Genomic DNA, 25766 nt, shown 5'->3' with positions numbered 1-25766 from the left:
GTCCCCGCGCTGCTGCCTCAGCCCCCCCCCCGCCCCGATGCAGCGGGAGCCAAACGACACGCGCGGGGCGACGTGGCGCTGCGGCGAGCGGTGGCCTTGGCGAGACCCCGCAGCGGGGGGCAACTTCCCGCCTCCCTTCTCCCTGCCCCACCGGCTATTTAGCGGCCGGCTCGGGGCCCCCCTGCGCTGCTGCTTGCTTTGACACCCCGCCGCGGAGGCCTGGGGGGGGGGTCGGCCCTCTGTGGCGGGCACTGCGACGGGGCGGAACGGCCTCGGGTGGGCCAGGACCCTCGCGTCCCTCCCGCGCGCCGTGCTGCCGGCGAGACGCCGGGCGGGGGCCGCTTCTCTCCCCGGCGGGGGCCGCGCACCCCGGCGCGGGCAGAGGGGCTCTGCCGGCGGGGGGAAGGTCGCGGCGTCGCGCGGAGCCCTGAGGGGCGGCGGCCGCCTGCGGCCTGGCGCGGTGCCCCGCCGCGGCCCCACGTGCTTTCCCGGCAGAGCCGCTTTCGCTTTCGCGCCGGCCGCTATGGGAGGGCGCCGGGCTGCCGCCTCGGTGAGTGCCGCCCCTCGGCCCCGGGGGCGCGGGGGGGGGGGGGTTGCTGCCTGCGTCCCCCTGCGGGTCCCTCCTCCCTCGGGGCGGTGGGCGGCAGCAGCCCGGCGCGTCGCGCGTGCGGGGCTGGGGCCTCGCGTCCCCTCGGCCTCGCGTCCCCTCGGCCTCGCCGTTCCCCCGCCGCTGCCCAGAGGGTCGGCACGGCAGCTGGGGCGCCCACCCAAGGAGCCGGCACCAAGTGGGACTGGCGGCAGCGGAGACCCCACGTCGGGTGGCGTTTGGCGCCGGCTTTGGCCCGTGGAGGTGGCCGTGTTTCCAGAGGGTCCCGAACCCGACGTGGCGACAGGCTGGGCAGGCGCATCCCCTCCTATCCCTTGTGCCCCCCATGTCCGTTAAAGAGAAGGAGCGTCCGAGCAAACGAGGTTTATCCCGCGGCTTGGGGCAGTCCTGCGCAGGCGACGCGGCGGGTGCTGCCCTGTTTCGGTGCCCTCGCCGGGCCCTCGGCTTTCTGGTGGTGACATAAAATCAAGAGCCTCGTTGGAGGTTGCGTTTGCCTTCGCATATGTTCAGCCGCCTTCGGTTGAGCTTCTGGTTTGCTGAGGACATTGAGAAAAGCAGGTTGAAAAGTGTTCATTCTGAAACTACTAAAACCAGTTATTTTAACTCTAAGGAAATGGGGTGTGTGGGGGGGGAGGAGTAGCATTGTGGCTTTCACAAGCCAGAGCGACGTATCAGCCAACCAGACAGTATGATGCTAGGTTTTGGGGCTTATAACCGCCGCTTTGCGTGTGAAGGGTGCATCTCCCCTTGGCTTACCAGGCTCCGCTTCGTGTCGGTGGCGCAGAGCAGACTTTGCTCTGGCTGACCCGCCGGCTTGGCACGGCAGGCATGGCGCGATGGCGGAGAGGGTGAAACAGGGCACAGCGCGGCTGTCCCCCAGCCTTCGGCCTCCCCGGCTTCTCCTCGCTGCCTCGGCAGGGCAGCCGGTCGCCTCCAGCCCTCCGCTTGCCAGGCAGCCACAGCCTCCCTGTGCCCCCTCCCACCACGGTGCTCTAGGAAAGACTGCAAGAACAATTTCTTTTTTTTTTTTTTCTCCCCAGAGATGTGGGTATTGCTGGGTCTGGTTATTTTTATTCCAATAAATGCATTTTGAAGCAGTGTTATATGCCACCTTGCCTCGTCCAGGACCCTGCTGCAGCCTGCATCTGCTTTTTTCCCCAAAGGAGCTTCCCTGGGCAGGTTGCCTAATTTATGGGAAATGGGAAGTTTATGGGAAATAACTCTTCTCTCCTGCGGTGAAAAGCTCGTGGTATCCCAATGGAAATGGTGAATAAATATTTCCCCTTCTCCTAGGATCATCAGACCTACGCATATAAATAACAGTATTTTCTCTGCAAGAGCCTTAACCAAAGGCAAGTAGTTTACTCCACTGAGACTGTTTGCCCCTAAATCCCCTAATTTGGACCAGTACTCCAACGCCTAGCTAAGTTATTGTCCAGCTTTTTTATTTTTGTTTTTTTAAGAATAACACACTTCTGTTGCTTTTGGGGGGCATTTTGGCTTATCTGACTGTTTTTGTCATGATCAGCAGAGTTGCAGTTGGGGAATTCCTAAATATTTTTACTTTCGGTTTCGCTGTCTTTTGCTCACCAAGTCACAAAAGCCGCTGCGAGTGGGTATCGGGGGGAGTGTTGATGTGTAATACATGGAGAAATCACGGCCGCGGCATCATCCCCCCAGCTCTTTGCCTCTGCGAGCCCACCTGCTCGGCGGCGCGCCCCTCGGAGGCTTTCCTTCCCCTTGGTGAGTGGCGTGCGCGTCTCAGAGCGAGCGAGCAGGTGGTAGATCTGCAACAGAGTGCGTCACATTTCAGTTTTAATTTTTGTGGCCGGGAATGGTGTGAATGCTATTTTTTCTATTGTGGTTGAACCTTTTTTTTTTTTTTTTCCTTTTCCTGCTTGTGCATTTGAAGGACTGGGGCAGGGCTCGGAGGGTTTCTGGCTCTTCTCGGGAGGCTTTTGTGCCCCATTTTGAGCTGAAAGGTAACTCTGGCATTTTACTGTAGGTTGCTGCCCGTTGTTTCTGGTGTTGCATCTGCTTATTTAGCAAAGCTGTATTAATACAGGAGCTGTGCAGTAGTGCCTGTACTTTGAACTGCTTTTAATGTTTTCGTCTTGAATATGATTCTTTCACTATTCATTCACATTAGTCTGCTCTTTGGCTGAATGGCTTTCAGTCTTCGGTGACATTAAGGTTTGGTTTTTTTAATTATTGGTTTTTTTTAATATGTTCGTATTGTGTAGATAGTTCTCAGTCATCGGGGGAGTAAAGTCAGGCCACTGCTGTCTGCAGTGGTTTCTGTTTTTCAGCTGGATAAGAAGTAAAATGAGAGTCCCTAAAAGCTGACTGATCAAGACATTGGGAATTGAAGTTTGTTGTGCAGGAAGTTCTGATATTTTGCAGTTTGTTTTGAAGGGCAACTTAAATTTGAAAGCTTACAAAGGAAATTTTAAAAGTTTCCAGTTAATTGGAATGTTGTTTCTTTTAAGTCTTTTTTTGTGTGTGTTCCTATTAGCAGTCTTCATTTGTATAATTTGTAGTATAAAATTAATTTAATTTCATAAAACATTTCATGTCATAAAGTATTTTGAAAGGAAAACACACAGCATCCTTTCCAATAAGGGTCAGAGTTTCCATTTTTGGCATCACAGAAAATGCGTGAGGAGAACATTGACTGTGGTTAAGCCTAATTTTCTTATCCCTTCAACAGGATTTTGTTGTTGTTTTTGCTAGACTATTGAATGAGAGCCATTAGAGAATTTTTAAAAATTGGGATTTTTGACCCACATTTTGATGGAGCTCACAGCTGCCTTGCTTTTTATGTTACACATCCTGAAAGCTTGAGCTAGAATGAGACTCCGGATACCGTCTTTTTCTGCATTGATACTGTATAATAACAATATACAGTGATATTGTATAATAGACAACTTGTGACATGGTTTTGACCATCAGAGTCAAAGATTAGTAAAAGAGTTTACAATATCCTCAGCTTTGGTCTTATCAGGAATCTGCTTGGCTTCTGGAAGGCAGGAACAGAAGAGACCAGCTGGATCCTTCCCAGCTGGTGCCCTGCTGTTGCACTGAATCAGGTCCCATCCTGGTGCTACCTTAACTCAGCACTGTCTGAGTTACGCATGAGGTTGTTTGAAGAGGTGCAGTGTGGAGATGGCAGGGAGCTGTGCTGGTTTATGGGGGAAAAGATGTCTTCTTTGACTTGAGTTGGACAAACATCTCGAGCACTTTTGCCTCCAGTGCTCCATCCTGGCTCCTGCTCTTTGTTCTGTCTTCAGCTGTTGGGTGTGTGCTGTGCCCAGCAGGGATGTGGGAGAGAGGACGTTCTCCCCATGCTCTGCGCCCCGTGGGTGGCATGGTTGTGCTGTGAGGTCCCTCCAACCTGAGGGTAGCTCTCAGATGAATTAGGAGTTGTCTCTGTTGTGATAGGAAAGTCTTGGGTCTTTCTATTAGACCACCTTTCTCTCTTTTACTTCTGTTTGGTTCCTCCCTGAGCTCCACATAAATCTCCCACCTCCCTCCTTGGCTGGGTCAAGAAGGTGGCAAAAGCCTGAAGGTCTCTGGTTTATTTTAATGTAGCTGCCTGAATGAGTTGGTGCAGGAGAGAGCACGTCTGGGGAGTGAGGGTTGAATACTAGAGGATGTGAGCTATGTGGAAGGGCTTCCTCATCCCTCCACCCCTGTGGTGGTGGGGGTAGCGTTGCTGTTGGGTTGAGAAGGACTGCTCAAGAAAGGACAGTCAAAGGAGGATAGCACTGAGTGTGCAAGCATGGTTAGGTGAGGAAACCTTTCCTCCCGGCAGGATACTTCCACTCAACGGTGATACCAGCTTTTTGCTGTCATGCTGAACTGGGTTGGTCACTGCCCCATCCCCGCTCCTTTGCACACTCACATGAACTCAGACCTCCTGGGATGAACTGGTGTTTGGTTGCAGGGCTGTTAACTCAGACCTGTTTGCTTTTTGCATGTGCAGGGTAGAAGGCAAAGGGAAATCATTTGTCCTGGGGGGTTACTATGCTTGCATAGCCAGAGAGCGAGCCAAAGCTTGATGCAAAGCCACGTTAGCAGCTTGAAGCTGGAGATCTTTGAATCAGAGCATCCTTGGAGTCATGAAACCTGGAGAGCATCAGGAATCCCTCAGCAGCAGCATCTCCTATTGAGAAGGTCAAACCTTGTTCCTGTGATGTCCAGGGGAGGCAGTGAGGGAGGGCCAGAGCCTGTGGACCTGGGATTTCTCTGAACCATCCTGAATTTTGCTCTGCATTGTTAGGCTACACTGCAGGCTGCAGACTCACTTTATTTGGTTTTGTTCTCACCCCCTTTTGCCACCCACCCTCATTCTGCATTGCACAGAGCGGTTTCTGCACCACCTCATGAACACATGCTCTCTGGGTCTTGTTAAAGGTGCGGAAGGTCCCTGTGTGAGCAGCTGTCTGTGTGACGCCGTGTTAGCGTGAAACGAGACCCAGGCGAATGAGCCCAGCTCAGCACAGCCTCTCAGGTTGGACAGTGCCGCACTGTAGCCTTCTGTGCCTGAGCTGGCTTGGAGGAGATGAGCACGAGAGCCTCCCTGCCCCAACCTGGAGGGTGTTAAAGCAACTATGGGAATTTTCCCCACACCAGAAACATTAGCATGCAGTGATCTTGGACCTGCAGGGACCGTCTCCTTTAGATGTAAGACAGGGATTTGATGGGGAGGGAGTAGCACGGGGGCTGCTCCTTGTGGTTTCCGTTTCTCTGCCTTTCTGCAAAAGTGGTGGTAGCTTTAGTCAGAGCTGGCTTTAGACGCTGGCAGAGGCAGCAGGCTGCTGGGGGTAGCGCAGTGGCGTGGACCTGATGCTGGCTTAGCTTGTGCCAGGGTCCTGCTGCAGGACGTTTGGCGGTGTGCAGGATGCTAATCACTGTCAAAGAAACCAGTGCTCCTGGGCTCTCTCCCCACAGTGCCATCTCAGCTCTGTTTGTCAGCCCCATCCACGTGAAACTCTTTCACGAGACCTGAGTAGCCTCACGTGATTAGCTTTCCACAATTTTTCTGGTCTTGCTGCCCGAGTTGAGCAAGCTGCTTTATCTTCTTCTGTGTTTGACTTCCGCTAAGGGCAGCAGGTTGACATAGCAGACCAGCTCAAGTCAGGCAGCGACATCAGAAAAATTGCAATTCCTTTCTAGTGTTCCTGTAAAGCTCATTATTTTATTCACTTGCATCTCACAGCACAAATGTCCAGACTTTGTGATCACTGCTGGTTTGGGTTGAGGTTGCAACCTGTGGAGATGAAAAAGCTCCACCGCTTTTCCAAGGATTAAAGGCAGAACTTTTCAGTCTGTGTGACCTGTGTAATTGCACGTGCCCTTCATGTCTACATCCTACTCTGTTGCAATTTCTCCTAGGCATTCACACAGAGCGAGGCTTCTCCGTACAGACACACAACACGCATCGGGGTGCTACTGCACGGTGAAACTGTGCCAATAGCAGATCGGTCTGTTGGCAGGGTATGGAGGGGAAGCCACCATTGCATTTGAACATGCTGCTGGATTGCACATAGAACAACCAAAGGGAGACTGACCACATGACGAAGCAGGTAGGAAAACATGAATGTGCTGTGGGAACGAAGGGGAAGTGGAGGGGGAATTGGCTTGGGAAGTGAAGGGTGACATTGTCACCAAAGCAGAAATGTATTGTTCATCCCTGCAAAATGAATGGCAAGAGCAGCTGCCTGAGCCCTTTGTGCAGGGAAGTATCTTGCCCTTTGAGTCCCAAGCCTCTGCGGAGGTCCTGCTGCATGTGAAAGATGCCTGCGATGTTACACTTTGTAGCTGGCCACTGTATCGATATAGCCATCAACATGGCTTCTCCTTGGCTGATTCCACAGGGAATGGACTTCTGGTGTTTGCCCTTTCCCTTGTGGTATCAGTGTATTCGGCACTGTGCAGGCAAACGCTGCAGTCACTGCACCACAATATCCAGACCAGGATTTTGCTGCTGCATACCGGGAGAGTAAGGCAAATAAGTGGCTCCGGGTGGGTCAAAGCATAGAAAAACAGATAGTCATCGAGGGCTATGCTGGGTGCTCGGTAGCAGGGTTGTGTGGATGAACACCTCTTGCTCCCACGCCCATTGCTACCCTCTCTGGTTTCATCCCCCAGCCCCTTTTTCAGATGGATGATCTAAACCTGGAGGCAGCCACAGCAAGTGCTCGCGCCCAGCTAGTGGAGTTCCTCAGTCGCCGTCCTGACTGGCTGCTCACGACTTCTCAGCACTTCCTCCCAGGGGTGAGCCTCGGTGGCTTGGATGGGATCACTGACCACAGAGAGAAGGTCTCAGTGCTCCTTGACCTGCTGGAGAAGGCTGGCCCTGCCACCTGGAAACAGTTTGTACAGTACCTCTGCATGGAGTGTGACCTCCCCCTGGATCTGGAGATACTGCTCATGAGCTGTGCAGGAGAAGGTAATAGAGATCGGGCCAGCTTCCTCCGACCACCTCCAACAACGGCCAGTGCGTTGGCCCTCTGTAGCCCACAAACCAGTTTAGGCAGCGATGCTGCTAATGCTTTTGCCTACTCATTCAGTGCCTCGTGCCCTCGTCGGTGGGAGGTGATTTGCCACTCCATGGTGCCTAGGCAGCTATGAGCCAGCCCAAGCCACTTGATAAAACGTGGTCTGACTTTCTTTCTGACTCACCCTGCCCATCTTTCCTCATAATCTCTCGAACAAGATTAGTCCCTCCAAGAAGAGTTATTGCCCCTAAATAACAACAGTTCATAGATTCAGATGTGCTTTTTCAGCATGGCGATGCCCTGCTGGCGTTGTTGGGCACTTTCCCAGGCACATTACCCACATCACTGCCAGCACCACCTTGCTCTGAATACTCCTCTGCCAGTTGCAGTGGGCCAGCAGTGGACTGGGCTTTTACAAATAGGTATTTGGGCAGGAGGGGAGTCCAGGGGAGTCCAGGGGAATCCCTTTGGTTTCACTCCTCTGCATCCTGATCCTGCCAGGTGCTGTGGAAAAGGGAGGCCTGTGGTTACTCCTCCAAGAACAGCTGGCCTGATTTAAGGCTGGTGGGTTTCTGTGGACCCTATGGGACCCTGCATGGTCATATCATCTAGATTCCCAAATTGGAAATCTCCCTAAAAGCAAAGTCTTTTTGCCCAGGCAGAAAATGCTGTTTTCAAGGTGGTAATTAGGAGTATTTGAAATATGAGGAAGAAAGTGTGCTGTGCCGTAGGGATTCCTGGCTGCTTTTTGGGAGATGGAGCATGTCACAGCAGTAGTAAGATATAAAGCATGATGCTAGAGCGGCTCCGGAGTTTTCTGATGACAATATCTTCTTAATCAGATAATTTAGCTTCATTCCATATTTCTTGGTCAGAAAGTTATTTTTCCAAATTTTCTCTTCCAGACTTCTTGAAGAAAGGTTTTGAAACAGCTGAAACTTGTCATGGTTATTTTTTCTTGGAAGCAGAATTCTTGGCTTAGAAGTGTAAGTTAAGGTTGAAAAAAAAAAAACAGAATAAAAATTGTGCACCTGCTTTCCAGTAAAGCTGAGATGAAATGTTTTGATAGACTTATTTGAAGAAGAAAAAATATCTTCTTGTTCCATGTTTTTTTTTTAATTGCTATTTTTTATTTTCCTGATCCAGGAGAGGAAGAAATATAAAAGTCTTAAAATTCTCACTTGGCAGGAAAACCACTTCTCCATAGCTCTAGTTAGCACCTGTAAGCAGTGGCTGTAGGAAGGATGGTCTGATCCATAGAAACTCCGGTCACTGCAGCGAATGTTACACTATAGACTGCACACAAAGTGTGTGCACACGCTCTCTATTTTTAAAGCCTGCGGCATCGGCTACATTGTGTTTCTCCCTTACTGTGTTACTTCATCTGTTTATTTTCATGCTTCTTTTCTGTTAGCATCCTGCCTAGCAGGAAGTCCTGCATCATGAATTCTCCCTAACGATACCATCTTTAACACTCTCCTTGCAGTAACCTGTCAGTGGTTTGCATCAGTCAGGCTGATGCAGCCTTTACTACCTAACTGCAGCAGCAGTTACTTTTGCAGAATTGGGGTGGTGGGGGGTGGTGGTGGAAATTAGACAGTCAGCAGGAAGGCAGAGGGGACAGAGGTCGGCTTTCTCTCGGGACTGCAGCTGAAACAGATTTTAGCCTTTTAATGCAGTGACATATCATAAAAGAAAAGATTTTTGTTAAGGCTTCAGGGTTGGCTTATCCTGGTTGTAGTGTGGTGTGCTGTCTAACAGGTTAGCGTCACTGATCCTGCTGAAGATGAATTGCTTTTGATTTTGGTCTAGGGGTAGTTTTCAGTTAATTCTGACTCCCTGCATAGCTGTGTGAATGCGAGGGCTGTCCCAAGGGATTGGGTGGGTCTTGGTGCTTGGTGGGGGGACACAGGACCACCCTCTACAGTAGCAAAGCAGTCTTAGATTAGGCAAGTGTGTAACTGCCCTTCAGGTTTTGCCAGATCCCCAGGTTTGTCTTCAAGTGGGTCTGCCAGACCAGCAGGGAACTAGATCTGCAAACACAAGCGAATAATTCTCAGCCAGCTGAGCTGCCAAAACTGGCTTGTGCTGGGTTGGTGAGCATCAACAGTGGTGTAGGAAGTGGTGGGTGCCTGCAGCGAGATGAGGAGTGTGCAATGACTACACATGGCTCCCTTCAGCGGCAGGTACCCGTTAGATTGCCATAACCATTTCATAAAGTTACTCCTACAGAAAAGAGTTTGTGAGGCCACATGATGAACCAGACTGGAGAACTGATTCAGGTCAAAACCAATCTGAGGAGCGGTAATGGTTAGGTTAGACGCGGATCAGTTCTGCGACTTAGTTTGCTGAATGGCTGCATGAACATGCATGCTAACACCAAGGGATGAGAGTAAGGCTTGAGATGGGCGGTGGAGAAACAGCAGGACCAAGCCTTTCAGCAGCAAAACTGGCTTACTCTGCTTTACGTGGCACACAGAGCAAGGGTCGAGGTATTCAAAGCGCTGAATGGATTTTGTGTGCCATGGCACAGTGCACGTGCCCATTTGGAGCCTTGTTCTTGGTTGCTTTGTGCCGATGCTGAAGTTCCCCAGCTGCGTTCCCGGCTGGGGAATGCTGGAAATGACAATGAAAGTAACCTGTGTGCGAAGGATTCCCATCCGATTTTGGAGAGGGATGTTTTCAGAGAGGAGCTTATCTGAACAAGACGGTCCTGTCAGGACCCTGACATCAGTTTGGTCTAAGCGGGACCGTTCTCTGCAGTTTTGTGGACATAGTCTGTGGAGCTGGGTATGCTAGGTGGGGTTTCCTGGCAGCTTGAGCTTCCCTGCTTCAGTTCTTCTCCTTGTACAGCCGTGCAGCAAGTCAGAGGAGGTCCCTGGCTGGCCTGCCAACTAACACTACCAAGGGTTTCATCACAAAAACATCTCGATGCGGGAACAGGGCAGAGTAGGGACTCCCCTTTTTGGCTGCAGTGTGGATTTTGATCGGCCAAAGCTGCTCACACTCTGAGTTTGTATGAGACATGGAGACCTGTTTCGCTCCTCACCTGAAAGCAGAGGGTAACTCTATTTCAGGGCAAGCTGAAAGGAGAGGATTAAGTGGGGAGCCTGAAACCTGGCTGCGTTGCCTCAACCTTTATACTGACATTTGCTTTGTACCACTGTATGTATTGTGAGCTGCTTGCCCTTTGTTTTTGCCTGGCCAGCAGCACCCCAGATTTCAAGAGCAGGATACTGTCAATAACCGTATTTCATTTCCAATTCAACCCTTTCAGGTAATTTAAGCCAGAAGCAAGAAGCATGTGCAGGTGCGAGTGCCCGGTCGAGTGTGCCAGGAGGTAAGGCTGGAAGGGACCCTGGGGTGCTCTACTCTTGGAGTTTATCCGCTCTCCCCAAGGGCTTGGCAGGGCTACAAATATCCCATATATTGTGACCTATGGACCACAACGTTGACAAAGTTGGGGGAGAAAGCCGCTGCAACTTCAGTTTTGTTTTTTTTCTGTTCTCCATGCTTTCCAGATGAGTCTCCCTTGATTCATTTCCTCTCTCAGCATTTCAGAAAAGCCCCTGTTGGCCCTAACTTTGCTAAGGAGCTCATTCACTTTTGTTTCTCTAGGCAAGGGAATCTCCCAGTCTCTCTGCAACACCTCCTTGTTTTGTGCCTTTGGTGTGACTGACTCAGTGGTAGCTGGAGGATGCTCGTTTGACTTTTAAAGAAAGAGCAGACAGACAAATCTAGAATTGATCCAGCAGAAACCATTTTAGAGATGTCAGAGTGAGAACTTAAAAGAATGGGTAGTGGTATTTGTAGGGCTTGTTTCAGGGATAAATTTAGGGCTGAGGCCTTGCCACTCAGTGCAGGTCAGGAAGGAATTTGTTAGGTCACCCTACACTTCCACATGCACTTTGCAGCAGCATCAAACCTGAAAGTCAGTCAAAAGCCTTTGGTGCAAAGTGAAAATACTCAAGATTACATGTCACCACTGAGCAATGTCTCTGGGCGCTCATGTAACAGTTACTGAAAGGACTGGAGGCTGCTAAATACAATCCTGAGTTGCCTCTTCAGTTGCCTGGTATTCAGTTTTTCTAGAAGTGAAACACCAGCCCTGGTGCCCTGCCCATGTGAACAGTCTCACAGAGGAAAGAGATAGAAAGGAGGATAAATGGTGGTGACAGCAGCAAAAGGAATCTGGATTATCCACTGATTCGCGTCTGCACGGAGGGCTGCCCTCAGTTTGCATCCCCCTGGAACGCGTACTGGAGGAAAGCGAAGCAGCTGGGAGTGAGCCCTTGTACTCTGCAGGCTGCAGCCCCGAGGAGTCTTGCAAACTCCCTTCCCGAGCTGGGGACCCAACGGCGCAGGGAGCACAGTGCAGGCCTTGGGTCCTGTAGAGGTGCTTAATGTTGGTGGCAGAGCATGTCGCTTTGGTGCTGGATTGTGCCTTGCTGAGAAGTGAGTTACCTGAAGGAAAAGCTGCTCTTGGTTTTGCTGGGAGAGCTCCCATTCTTGCTGCATGAATTTGGAGACTGGTTTAGGCACTCACACTGATAGCAGCTTGAACCTCTTGCTGAGCTGGCTGTGGTTCTTGATGAGATTTACCAGTGCTCTCAATAGCTTGTAATCTGTGTGCATCAATCACTTCATGCTCCTGGCCAGGGAGAGGGAGGCTTTCAACCACATCACACCTGCGCTCCCTGAGAAGTGAGCCCATCCTTGTCCTTGTCCATCTCTGCTGGTGTTCCCCTTTTTAAGTCGCATCTCCCAACCTACCATTTGCAGTTCCACCTGTTCCCATGGTCGCAGAGACATTTTTGCCTCTGATGGTCATGCAGAGGCTGTGTCTCAGTCCCAACAGTGCAAATGCAGTACCTTGTGTGTCATGAGTCCTCCAGAAATAAGTGGTCACTGCCCTGCTTCCCCAGGGTAAAAAAGCATTTCCTGTGCACTTCTCTATTCAAAGCAAGGCAGATCCAGAGCCCAGCCTAGGAGCAGACTCACCAGTGAGGTGGCAGTATTTATAGTGCCTTTGCCTCGTGCTTTCTGGCCAGCTGAGCTTTCGGAGGCTGACCCGACAGTTAGCTTTGCTCACAAGGAAACTTTCTGTGGAGTGAGGGTATGTCTAGTCATTGGTACTTCCTGTTGCTGCTCTCTTTCAGGTCCATCACACAGGCTTATCCTGCTTTGGGTGGACTTAAATCCTGAGGAGGAATGGCAAACAGTTCAAAGAGCCTGGGCTGTGGGCTTTGCTACAGCGTGTAGGTGTGATATAGGGCACAGCTCTTTGGTTTATCTTTGTCTCAAGTCTGTCAGGCTTCTTTCACATGCTCAGAAACTTGCAATTTCAAAAGGGTGCACATGCTCAAGAGTGTGCACTTCCTGCACGCTCTCCTTTGCTTTACGAGTGCTCGCAATGTAAATCCTTTGACTAGACTGTCTGCAGCCTTTACTGCTCTTTCTACTTTGATATCCTCCCCAGAACCGGGAATTGCTCATACTTCTTTATTTTTATTTTTATTTTTTATTCTTTTTGCCTTTCAGCAGCTGTGCTGCCAGTGGGGTCAGTTCCAAGGATGCTTTATATAAGGCTGTTATGGTACTTTTTGGCTAAGGTTCTGCCACTACTTAGCACTATGCTGCTCAACAAATGGGGGCATTGAGCAAAAGGATCTGAGCATCATTTGCTAAATCTAACACACCTTGTGCGAAATATGCTTTTGAAAACTCACATTGTTCCCTGCAAAAATTTTCAAAGCCAGGCTTCCACAAGCAGCTTGCACCATTGCACCTGCCTATTTCTGATGTCCCAGATGTTGCTGGCGGAGAGTGATAAAATTTGGATATTAACTGCTCTGTGAAGCACAATCAAAGTCACATTCCAATTTTAGATAAATGTTGAATCCTCGTATCTGGTTATTTGTCCCAGGCAGGTGTTGTATCTCCATCACTACTAAGAATATCTAACTTAGAGGGCCTATGTCCATAGTAGATAGAGCAAGAAACTAATGGCTCGTACTATGGCAGGCAAGTTTGACGTTATCTACTAGGAAACACTGTATAAACTGAAGTGTTGGAATGAATTGCCTGGAGTAATTGAGGGGCCTCTATTACTGAAGGTCTTCAAAACAGCCTAGACACCTATGTCTCTTGTGAGAGCTCTAGTGTACTCTGGCTTGGACAAGGAAATGGATTAGCCTCTTGAGCTCTTGATTTTCTGTACTTAGATGTACCTGTGCTTTTACTTCAGTTACAGAATCGCAGAATGTTTGAGGTTGGAAGGGACCTCTGGAGATCATCTGGTCCACCCCCCCTGCTCAAGCAGGGTCAGCTAGAGCAGGTTGCCCAGGACCACATCCACTCAGGTTTTGAATATCTCCTAGGATGCGAAATCCACAATTGCAAAAACAATTCTGTAAACTCAGCCCAGATTTGCAAATAGTTGTGTCTCTTCCATTTTGCCTTTTTTTCAGCACCCCACTGAGCTCTAATAAGGTGACATTCAAAGTGCTGCTTTGACATGTTTGTACTTTTCAATTTTCAGGGTTTGATCGTCGCCGCCATGGCAGCAGCTGTATGAGTGATAAAGATGCTAAACAGCAGCGACTAGGTATGTAGATGTTCCATAAGCAGAGCAGTGGTGTGCTCCCCTCTGAGGAAGGACCTCTTCAACTTCTTTGCAAAAACACCCAAGAAATAAACCCCCTTCTTTTGTTCTTCTCAACCTAAACTTTTGTTTTGTGGTTGCATAAACTCTTAATGTGACAGATTATAAAATACAAGGGAAATGGGACCCCACGTATAACAAGTAAACACCAGTTCCATTTCAGGGATGCACTAAATCCCACCTGAGGAAAAACGATGCAGATGGCATGGGCTAAGAACACCCTTGAAGCAGGATATGTCTGTAAAGCAACCAGCTATTGGTCATCCCTGTATTTGAGTGCTTTTTTTTAACCAAGTCAGGAGGCATACTGACAATTTAAAACTCATTAAAGGCTCCAGAGTTTCTCTAGCACGGTAGAAACTCATGAGGATGATTTAAGCTCACCCCCTAGAATAAAGAAATAAGTAAATAGGTGAGTGATGAAAAAGTCATGGCAGAGTAATTTCAGGAAAGACGGGGTGGCCTACACAGGCCTGAGGGCTGTATGACACTGGTGTTGGCATTGTTTCCTTCATCATCTGCCCCTCTTTACCCTTTTCTACTTCTACTTTTAGCTTCTCTCCCAACAGAGCTCTACTCTGCCTCATGCTGCTGGTGGGGGAACACAGGGAGGATGGCAAAGCTAGCAGCTGCCAGGAGGAGCCTTTGGAGGAAAAGCCCTGGTCAGCCCTCATAGGCCTTGGCTGGAGCCAGATTTCAAGCTTTGGCTTGAAAGTACAAAAATGAAAGTGTTTTTCCATGAGGAAAGACTCAAGTGCTTTTGACCATAAGTTTACAAGCAGGAAACTTCTCCTTGAGGAGGTGCTCCCAGGAGACGATGTCTTATCTGATGATGTTAAAACTCAGCAAACTTAAAAGCAATGAGAACAGGGTTTGTCAGAAGGTGTTGAACACCCTTCATTATCAACATTGCTCTCTACCTAACGACGAGATGCTGATACCATCAGGAACAGATTCTTTCCTCTTGAGGGATCTTGGATCCCCACTGTTACCAGCTGGCTAGCCTTATCAGGCCATAACTGGGTCCTGGCAGCCTGCTTATCAAAGCACTGTGCAGTACTCTCTGTAGCAAAGCTAATCCATGTTAGCAGGATGGTGGTGAACATCTTGCCGTGATCAGTGCATTGCCCTGGCTCAGCTCAGCACAGAAAAGTGGCTGAGCCTCTTCATATTGCACAGATGGCTCCTCCTGGGGAGCTTTCTCATCTTCCCTGGTGCTTGTAAGGGACCCACAGATTCTGAAGGTAGAGAGGCTGCTGTAACCTCTGTCCCTGTGTCCAGTGTTACCCCTTGCACAATGCAGCCCAGGGAACCTCAGCCAGTGATTTCCGCTATGAGCGTCTGTCTTGTTCTTACACTGGATGTGAGGGAAACCTGATAGCAGGCTCAGCTGAAGCAGAGGGAGGAAAAGTTGCTACTCTGGAGAACTGCAACCCATGTTTGTACATACAAGCACAGTCGGTTACTTGTTGTGAACGGGGTCTGCCGGTTTGACTGTTCGTTTATTATTGCATGACTATTTGGCTAGATGTACTGCTGTGCTGTTGCTTGGCTATTTCCAGGACCAAGTGATTGGCTTGGAGTGTTGTTTCAAATGCACATGGAGAAATGTGCATAAAAGCATCAAAAAGAAGTATGTAGTCCTGGAAATAGATCTTGGGAGGGGGGAAGGGTGGAGAGAGGGAGGAAATGAAGAAATCCCGTGTTACAAAATCTTCAAAGACAACCTCAAAACACAAGAAAGGTCTGTCCCAAAATGCAGAAAGTTGAGCAAGTGTGGCACAAGGCCAGCATGGGTGAACGGGGTGTAACGCATATGCATAATACACCAACACCTCGCTTTCATTCTTAAAGAGATAAATAAGATAGAGTTTTTATATGAAGCTGTTTCACCTTTTTTCCTGAATTTTCTTCTCCTATTTCAGCCCCTGTGCAAAAATAGGAGAAATCATGGGTTATTTTCATGCTTTCAAAATTTGTCATCTCTGGCTGGTTCCATGGAACAGCCCCTGCTCTGGGCCAGTGTTTCTGTGTATGTGAGTGGTAGTATTTCTGATCACTCATGGCTGAGAGCTTACATTTTTGCCCTCATCCTCACTCTGTCATCTTCTCTCTCAGATTCAGCTGAAAGGTACCGGCAGCTCCTCATCAATTCAGTCCGACAAAGATATGGCAGTAGGAGAACAGCTGGACCAGCAACACAGGGACAAATGGAGCCACCAACTTTCAACCAAGCCTTTGTCAACCTTGTTATTCGGCAGAGCAAAGCTTCTCGATTAAAAGAGAGAACAGATAAGCCCCGAGAGGATGTGGCACTTACTCCAGAACCAGAAGAATGTGTAGATACAGCTGTGAAAGTGTCAGATCTGTTTGACAGTGTTGTTCAGTCAGGTACCACAAAGGTGATCTTTTTGTTTGGCAAACCAGGTACAGGCAAAACCATGCTAACGCACAGGATTTGTCAGAAATGGGCAGAAGGTGTCTTACCTCAGTTTCTCCTCACTTTCCTGTTTGAGTTTCGGCAGCTGAATTTATTGAAAAGAAAATTGACTTTGAAGGAGCTTTTGTTTGACCTGTTTCTTCAGCCAGAAGACAGCCCTGATGCAGTGTTCCAGCACCTCCTGGAAAATGCCCAGAACACATTGATCATTTTTGATGGGCTGGATGAGTTTGCAGGTAACATGCACGTGTCATCCTCTTCTAAGGGATACCCAGCCCTTCCGTCCCGTATGTCTATATCTGAGCTCTTTGCAGACCTCTGTCATGGAAAACTCCTACCTGGTTGCACAGTGTTGGTCACCAGCCGACCTAAGAAACTACCTGACTTCTTGCTAAACACAGTAGATTTGCTAGCAGAAATTTGGGGATTTGACCACGAAAAGGTTGAGGAATATGTCAGCCACTATTTTCATCAGCATCCTTTCAAAGAACAAGCAATTGCTCACCTGAAGAACAACACCAAGCTCCTCAGCATGTGCCTGATCCCTGCTCTGTGTTATGTTGTCTGCATCTGTCTGGAATATTTGCTCCTTAAACATCAGATGAGTGTGGAGCTTCCTCAGACTATGACACAGTTTTATATCAAAATGCTTCTCATCTTCATAAACAAGCAGCAGGGAGAGCATGCAGGCAGTGAGGAGACTCAGCTGAACTGTAACAAGAAGGCCATTTTGGGTCTGTGTGATCTTGCCTTGAAAGGCCTGGAAGATAAGAAGCTTGTATTTTATGTTGGTGATATTCCAGAGCATGTGAAAAACTTTGCTTCATTACATGGACTGCTGACTGTCTTTGAGGTGAAGACAAGTGGCAGTCTCCCGGAGGCTGGCTATTCCTTTGTGCACTTGAGTTTGCAGGAGTTTTTTGCAGCACTGTGTCTCATGATAAGTAAGAGAGTGGACAAGAACTACCTGAAGAAGAAGTTGTCTTTGAAGTCAAAGTGGACTTCAAAGAATGAAGCAAAGACCGAGTTTATGGAGAGTTTTCACATCTTTCTCTCAGGCCTGTCTTCGAAAGAGTGTAGGACATTCCTCATGTTGCTGGCTGAACAAGACGAAGCTTGGGTGCAGGATAAGCAGGACGCCATCCTGCAGTCTCTCAAGAGGCTGGCATCCACTCAACTGACAGGACCTAAGGTCATTGAGCTCTGCCATTGCACATTTGAAACGCAAGACCTTGAAGTAGCGCAGCACATCGGGAGCCTGCTGAATTTCAAGTATGAGTTTAAAAACTTTAGACTGACGCCTCTGGACATGTCGGCTTTGGTTTTCGTCATAAACTCAGGCCAGGATTTGACTCATCTGGATTTTGCAGGATGTCCCATGGATGTCGACTGTTTGGAGGTTTTGGCCAGCTGTAAAAATGTAGCGCACTTGAGGTAAACACAATGTGTGCTTTGTGCTGATGGGCTGAGAGAAGGGGTTAAGGGATTGGAAGGACAAACTTGGTATTTATGATTTAAAAGGGAGGGACAGTTATGAGAGAAATTCTGGTCTGGCTGGCCTAACTTTGGTACTGAAGAAACTTACTAAATAATGAATTTATGAGCGATTGAAGGATGTTAAGGTGATAAATCCATTCTGGTTGTTTTTTTGTTTCGTTCTTTGTTTTGACCAAAGCAATCAAACAACAAGATAATTAGCCTAATAAATAAGGGAGAAAAGAGTAGGTATTTCTTGGCGTTAGAAAAGTAGGAAGGATCTAACATGCAAATGAGAGAATTGTAATCTAAGTGAAATCACCAGAAGCTAGATGAATGGGAGGCCACAACTGCACTCTAAGCTACACTCCACCAGTGCTTTGCTGTTGTGCTGGAAGAACTCTTCAAGGAGAATCTCTTGGGATCCTGTTGTGGGACTGATCTCGTGCCATATTTTTATGAATGATTCGGAGGAATATGTCTAGAGTTTGTGAATGCGGAGAAGATGGGAAGGAGCCAGGATGGGAATTCTCAGCGATCTTGACCTATTGGAAGAAGGTTTAAAGGAGCATGCCTGGCCGAGAGCTCTGCACTTTATGGCAGAGGGAGCAGGCTGAAGTTCACCTGGTGAAGGTGTCAAGAATGATTGTGAAGGCATAAAATCCCCCAAAGTTATGTGAAATAGCAGAAGGAAATTATGTTGTCTGCTCCAAAGTAGAAAGCATAAACAAAGATGTGAAAACCTGGATATTGAAATCATTGTAAAAAGGACAGCAATCAATTCTTCTGTGCCTTCATTAAGGAAGAGAAGAATACCATTTAATTACCTGGTGGAAAAGCTTTCTGATGAAACATCTCAACTCTAAGTAGCTGACACAGGCCTTAGGGCAGTGCATAGAGTCTTCTGCTTTCAAAGAACAGATTAGACAGACATCTGAGGTTGGTGGGGGTGTTCCCCCACATTAAGAGAAGAAGTGGTTTTTTGAGGGTCCTCCCCAGGCTCATACACCCTTGAGTCTGTGCCTGCTTACAGTTACAGTCCTCAGGATATGAGCACTCAGAGTACTCTGTCTCGGAAGGGCAGATGAAGGGCAGTGGGTCCCCAAGCATGTCAACTGCTTTCTTACTGGTGTAAAACCTATACTATAAGAGACGCAGCCCGTGGTGCTGTGTACTAATGCCTCCCATCATAGAAGGAAATGATTCAAAGAAGGGCTTGTCTGCCTGAAAGCTTACCTGTTGGACTGTTTTCTTTCCAACAACACCAGTGGGTTCTATAAAAGAGGTGTATTTTCCTATAAACCTCATGCTTTTTATATTCTAGACAATTTTGGCTATACCGTCACCCGAGCTTAAAGCGTTTGCACTCAACACTTCTAACCAACCCTCTTCTAACTCAGTGACTCATCACACAGGGGCTTTTAGACATTCTGTTTGTGAGAGTTCGGTTTGCCTACGTGTGACCAGGAGCAGATCCTGACCTTATGTCAAGAATGAACTTCCAGAGTCCTGTCTCTGGTGGGACATGCAATTGTGCCTTGCCTTTATATATGGCAACAACTACACATGGTGTTGCTGTATGAAAAGGCAGCGGCCTTCTCCTCTTGAGGGACTTGCAGTAGGTGTGTGAGTTTAAGAGGTATTCACAGTTGCATGAAAAGATAAAGATGCCGCAAAAGAGAAGATGACGTAACAGCTGTTTCAGTAGCAATTCAATGCATTTTCCTTTTTATCATGTTTTAACATACTCTGTGGGTTAGTTTCTTTTGTTCTTTGTTGTGTTTATTTTTTTTCTTCATGTTTTAGCTTTCGGAGTAGGAAATATGGCGATGACTTTGCTGCTGCTCTTTCCGGGAGCCTACGAAAAATGGGGAGCCTGAAGAAGCTCAAGTAAGTGTTTGCCAGTAAGGTCAGGGCCTCTTCTCCTGTGTTTCCATATTGCAGTTTAATTACATCTGCTCCCTTTAGGCTCATCTGCTCTGTGCAGCGCTGCACAGAGAGTAATGTGGTGTCAGAGAGCAGCACAGATACGTGTGGTTCTTGTTTTGTGCTGCTACCCAAAACCAAGAGAAGTATTGCATTGCTGACTGCTGGAAGAACAGGGAAGGCGAGTACAAGTTCTGCAGGGAACCAGAGTATTAGTGCTCCACAGCACCCAAAAAAGGCAGTAGCTTCCTTAGGGAACACTCGCCCTTCGGTCTGTCTCCCAGGAGTGGTGTCAGATACTGAGAGTCGGGGCATATTTTGCAAATAAAAGATCCCCTCTGCACACACATGCCCCTGCGTTTGGCAGAGAAGAGTTGTTTTTCCTGCCCACAGGTACTGCCAGAAGCTGGCTCTCAGGGCCTCTTGGTAATCCTCGCAGGGAGCTGGCTCTCTTGATGCATATGCACAGATCAGGGTACCAGGTGGATAGTGGATTATGCTCAAAAAGAGTAGGTGGCTCTTTGATTTGAGGACCTCCTCCCCACCCCTCCCCACCCCCCAAAAAATTGGAAAATACTGTTTAGGTTTCTTTTGGAGCTTCAGTCAAGCTCCATTCAGATGGGGAGAGCAAGGGCAAGGAGAACCGCCAGGAGGACTCCAGGGTTAAACCGCAGGCTTCCTTTTCTAGAGCTGGTGGAAGAAGGGGTGATATCAGTAAGAAAATTAGATGAAGAAGGGCTTGCAATTAACCAAGCTGGCTTGAGTAAGTGCTTTGTGATGAGTCTCTACAGAAATATTCTTGCATAAGAGAGCAGTGACTTCATGCAGGCCTTGCTACTCTCACACGCTGTAATGTTAGAAGTTGCTCAGCCCTTGCCCGGGCAGTGCTGTTACTGGGGTCTCGCAGGAGCAAGTTCTACCTTGGAGACAGTCTGACAGTGGCTTGGCAGGCCACCCAGGCCCTGCATTGCTGAGGGCAGTTTTGTGCTGTAGATGGGCTGCAGCTGGGAGACAACCATCTGTGGAGTTCGTTTCTCTGGTGATGAACTTTAAGCGAGGCCGAAGACTGAATCTAGAGCCTGACTTCCCAGAGCAGAAGGGCCTGGTGAGAGCTGTGAGCCTGCTGCGTGAGCGTCGCTTGCAGCGCCTGGGGACACGGTTGTGCGAGCGGCACAGTCGTGGCAGTGGTTGAGCCACTCTGAGCAGAAGCAGAGGAAACACTGAGCCCTAGAGGTCTGTGGCCATCCTTGGAAGTGACGCCTGCGTTAGCAGACTTCTGCTGTCATATTGCCCTCTCACAGGCCTGGGAAGAACGGTGGTTTCCTTACTAGCAAAACTGCTGCCGTCTGCAATCTCATGCCTCTCTGAGGGAAGCCCCAGCCTCGGATGCACATCCACAGTAAAGGGCACACGTTCCACCCCTGAGCTTAGCAAAATGAAGAGAGCTGGAAAAGCTGAACGGGCAGAGAGGAATGGCAGGACTTAGACACAGCCTGGCTGTGCAAATGAGAGAAAAGCAGGTGGGAGACTGCACCTTGGTTTTGAGGTCTAGATAGGAGTAGTAGTGGCTCTCTCCAGCGGCTGAGGCAGGGGAGCGGGCATGGGCTTGGTTACAAGCCGAGCTTTCTTTTGGAAGTGGTTTAGGGTAGGTCTTCCTGTCAGCCTTCTGCAGACTGCAAAGCGGCACCCACGAGTCTATGAGCTGCAAGGGATGAATGCACATAGCAAAGAGATGCCACCGGGTTGAATTTTGCCCTGGTTGAGCAGGGCAAGTTGGTTGCAGGCAATGAAATCAGGCTCCATCTTCTGTGTGTGTGTGTACTGGGAGTGCGGCTCAGGCACACATCTGAGAGAGGTTTTGCCGTGTGCTCCACGGTGTGCTGGTCTCTCCTGTGCTTCTTCTGAATGGTTCTTTTTTTCTAGGTTGACAGGCGGGATCATCACAGCCAACGGGCTATCTAACCTGGTCCAGGCTTCGTCTTATTGCCTCCAGCTTGAGGAAATAAAGTGAGTGTGTGGTGGCAACACCACTCAAATCAGCTGGTCGTTCCTTGGAGGCCTGGGATACTGATGAGACAATCTGTGTGCAGCTTGCAGGACAATCGGATACGGGACCTGGAGGTGAAGAGGGTGATGGATGTGTTTTCCAGAATGGAAAAGCTAAAGAAAATAGAGTGAGTAAAAATGACTTAAACCTATTTAGCATGGTGGGCATTGAGAAACCAAGCAGAGCATCGCAGAGGGTTTAAGTCCCCCCCAGAGCAGAGCTGCTGGATGCTTGGGGAAGGGTGACACTCTCTCTTAGAAGTGCCACTGGGGGACTTGCGCGGCAGTAGCCTGGAGTGCAGATATTTCACAATGCAGAGGGGGCTGTGCTGGAGGTGCTGTGGCTCAGTTTGAGATAAACTCAGCTTCATATTTGCAGGCAGTTCCTGACCCATCTATTTAAAAACAGTCCCTAGGGAGCTCTGCCACCACTGACACCTCTCTAGGAATTACAAGGCCTGTGCTCAACTTGGTGTATGGCACAACTTCTTCCTCTTCTTCCTCTTCTTCCTCCTCACTTCCCTTCCCCTTTGTCAGGCTCAGATTGAGATGCTTCACCCCTATCTATATAAGAGCGGGTGGCTCCATCGCTGCCTTCCCAGCCTTTCCTTTAGCCACTTGCCAGTGTTTGTCCCCTTTTTGATTAAAACTCCTTGCACAGCGCAGCACTGAATGAGCAGGACTGACCACTAGGAAAACTCCCACATAAATCTGCATCTCTTCAGGTGGAAAGAACCAGCCTGATCTGCGAAGGGATTTAAAGCCAGGAAGAGAGCGGGAGAGAAAGGTCCCCGGACGAAGGCAGCCCGCAATTATCTAGGCTCATGAGGGGAAAAAGGCAACTTGGGAAATCAGTCTGTGCAACTTCTTTACCATGTGTTTGCCTTTGAAAGGCCAGCAGGGGCAGCTTAAGCAGCAGCAGGCAGAGCAGAGCTGCTGCGAGTGTCACACTTTGCGTTTGTGGCAGAGGAGTAGCCGCAAAGCTGTGCTGCCCCCGTGAGAAGGCAAAGCCCGGCCAGTCCCTGGCACTGCCTGCCCACCCCGGCTAATCGGGAGTGACTCTGCTTTAAAGGTCGTACCCATTCCCCCACATGCAAGCCGGTGAACCCAAAATACCTGCAGTTATTGCTGGACCCCATCTAGTAATTAATTACTGGCTTTTCAGTATGATTAGAAGTGATAAAAGCATGGCAGAGAGAAGGAGAAAAGGGGGAATGGACCTGCTCCTCCGCTCTGCTGGACAGTGGATAACAGATTCATGGAAATGCCATCATGTCCCCAGTGCAGTGGCTTAGTGTATGGAAAAGGTAGGAAGCCAGTGTAATTGTAAGCCTCATTGCTTCACATGTTTCTCTTGAACACATGCAGTGCTACTGTCAAGGATGATTCCTTTGTGGTCTGTGGGAATAGTGCTCCATAGTCCTGAAAACAGGTACGGGATTTGCAGGAGCAAGACCTTATGTCTCATGTTGAGTGAAGTCCAACAAGTAAAGAAACAGGGTAAATGTGTGGTTAAAGAATAAATCCTCAGAATTTGCTAGTATCATGGTTTCAGGGCTGTTTTAAATATGAAGGTTCAGACCAGTCTTCTTTAATATGCCATACTTAAATTGCTTGCTTTGTTACAGTAAGAGTTTAACACTGCAGTATGGATCAATTGTGTAGTCATAAGTGTATCCCTTACATTTTTGGTCAAAAACAGTTATTGATTCTTCTTTTGCACATATAGTTCCCATGAATTTAGAATAAGAGACAATTCCTATAACTGGGAGGGAAAAACTGTGGTCTTTGTTGGGTCCTAAATGCAAAATTCTAAGATTTTGGAGGAACCCGCTAGTTAAAAGCAGGTGTGTGCTTCAGGGTGTTTGGGGTGTGAAGTGGAGTGCATTTGCATGACAAAGGAGTGTGCTGTTGTGTCCAGCGGGTGACATTGTGTTCTCCTGGTATTCACAGTCTGAGCTACAACAGTCTTTCCTTGAAAGTAGTTCTCATCTTGGCAAAGGAAGTCGTCATGTGTCAAAATGCCACTGAACTGCATGTCAGGTATCAGTATATGAGAGCAGTTAAAAACATATGTTGTCTTTAAAAATGGACTCTGTTTTGCAGCTTAATTGTCTAGTAAACAAAATCAATGGAATATGAGTTTCACTCTTCTGTTGTCTGATTGAAACAATTTGAATAAATTATATTGGGGCTTACTGTTTATATTTTTTTAATAAGTCATTTTATCCTTTGTTTAAAAATTAATTTGCAGTGTGTAATATCTCTTCATATGTAAGAGGATCTAAACTTGTTTTTCAAGCTCTGCAATGCACCAACTGGGCCACAGTTCTTTACTGGCCCCCATAAATTTGCTATAAAGCAGCTTGGTTTACTGAAAGGGTATGAAATTAAGTAGCTGTATCTCAGTGTTCCTTTAAATTATGGGTTTTGATGTTTTCATAGGTCCAGAATGACAGAGAAGGAGGAGAATTTTTGAATCCTAACTCTTATGGTTGGCTTATGTTACAAGTTTATTAGGCCAAATTAATCCTTGGTATAACTAAAGGGAAGTCATACTGCATACAGCTTTTTCCCATTCTTCTTGCTGGAATGGAGTTTTTGGGAATACTGAACCTCTTTCCAGCAAAAAAAGAGGTCTGCTGGCCTCGCAAAAAAACGCCCAACCCATTTCTCTTTAACTCTGTTATTCCTTGTGTGCGCTGCAGCCCCAGTTCAACATGCAGGGCATCCTGCTGCTCTTTGGCTTGCCTGTGAGAATGTGCTAGCATGGCAGATGTCAAGGGCCTCTTTAGCGGACAGCACAACCTTGGTCCTTACTGAGCATCTCTACAGAAGAAATGTCGTCCTTCCACCTGTGCCCTAACGTTGACTTGGATCTCATTTTCAGGAAGAACACCGTGATAATGTATTTTTCTGGCCAATCTGGAAAAGGCCCAAGGTGAGAAATTGCACTTGGTGTCATGCTTTATTTGAAGTTATGCTGATTCAAACCATCAGCTTGGTGTCACTGTAACCACCCCAGCAACAGGATTGATTGAAGAAGGTAAACCAAAAGAGGAGGTCTTTGCACAGACCTACTGGCCAAGTCCACAAAGGCAGTGCCTTAGTGCCTCTAAGTCTGAAGTGGTGTATTTCTGTTGCAAAGCTGCTGATGCCAAAGCCGGTGGAGATTTGTGTATGGAGATAAGCAGAACAGAAGACTCTGCTCTTTTTCTGCTTGGCTCCTATGTTCTCCCTGCTTGTGCACACTTGGGAGGGTGAATTTGACCATAATTAAGAAACTGTGAAACAGTCTCTCATTCCCTGATAGGAAACTCCCCTTGCCCTGTGTTGTGCAGTCCTCAGGGGATTTCACAGTTTTTCACAGGCATGTGTGAACTGGCTCTGCCAGGCCTTGAGTCAGCTAGAAACTGCTCCTATGCCTGAACAGCCATCCAGTGCTATTTTAAGACAGGCTGAGGTCCTCTTGGTACAGGCGGATACATTTATCACCTCCTGTGGTGGTGCAGTCTCATGTCTGAGAAAAAACATCCTGCATCTTAGCAATGCCTTTGAATGTGGGCTCAGCATCTAGCTGATATGCTGTGAAATCCCATGTGGACGCCCCTTGTGCTGACTGCGCACACCTCGTGAGAGAGGCCTTTGGGCTCTTGAAAACCTTTCAACCATTGCATGGTAGGGCTGGGCAGGAGAACGCAGACCCTCTGGTTCCTTCCAAAAAACTTCCAGAAAATACTAACCAGCTCCTAAGTCCTCAGGTATTTTGTGAAGGCATATTAAAGGCCAAATATTTTGCTTGTTTGCAGATCTTTGGATTTGAGAGGGGAAGAGAATAAGGAACATGTGACTCAAACTAGACATATGAAGTTATGGTAAGAGAAGGCATTGAAATTCCTGCTGGTTAATGTGATCCTCGCATGACAGGCTTCATGGAAAGACAAGAATATCAGCTGTGTTTGTCCTTAAGGACAAAGAGTACTTCCACATAAAAAACATTACAAATAAACTTGAGACAGTGAATTAAAAGAAAAATAAAAATCTCTGTCTGGCCATACTAGTGGCTTCGTTTCCTTTGTGTTGGGCTCTAGAGCCCCAGAGAGG

The 25766-nt window shown here is 48.2% G+C and overlaps 1 protein-coding gene across 6 annotated transcripts in view; it reads left to right on the top strand.

The window, feature by feature from the left end:
- Window positions 1–490: 490 nt before the first annotated feature.
- NLRC5 (NLR family CARD domain containing 5) overlaps window positions 491–25766 on the top strand; it is a 56989-nt gene continuing 31713 nt past the window's right edge. For 5 of the 6 annotated variants that reach the window (XM_064519356.1, XM_064519355.1, XM_064519354.1 and 2 more), the window contains exons 1-12: window positions 491–550; window positions 6005–6195; window positions 6761–7061; window positions 10388–10450; window positions 13652–13717; window positions 15893–17648; window positions 19497–19580; window positions 21540–21623; window positions 21707–21790; window positions 23616–23705; window positions 24553–24603; window positions 25472–25537. In XM_064519356.1, the coding sequence (XP_064375426.1) occupies window positions 6184–6195; window positions 6761–7061; window positions 10388–10450; window positions 13652–13717; window positions 15893–17648; window positions 19497–19580; window positions 21540–21623; window positions 21707–21790; window positions 23616–23705; window positions 24553–24603; window positions 25472–25537 (2657 nt within the window). In that variant the 5' untranslated portion in view covers window positions 491–550; window positions 6005–6183. Of the gene's footprint in view, window positions 551–2234; window positions 2351–6004; window positions 6196–6760; window positions 7062–10387; window positions 10451–13651; window positions 13718–15892; window positions 17649–19496; window positions 19581–21539; window positions 21624–21706; window positions 21791–23615; window positions 23706–24552; window positions 24604–25471; window positions 25538–25766 lie in introns of those variants that run through there. The other variant, XM_026104098.2, reaches the window with a different exon arrangement.

The sequence above is a fragment of the Dromaius novaehollandiae genome, chromosome 13, assembly GCF_036370855.1.
Source record: "Dromaius novaehollandiae isolate bDroNov1 chromosome 13, bDroNov1.hap1, whole genome shotgun sequence".
In the NCBI taxonomy this organism is placed as follows: domain Eukaryota; kingdom Metazoa; phylum Chordata; class Aves; order Casuariiformes; family Dromaiidae; genus Dromaius; species Dromaius novaehollandiae.
Note: the sequence above shows the minus strand (reverse complement) of the source record. Positions and strands in the feature narration are given on the sequence as shown.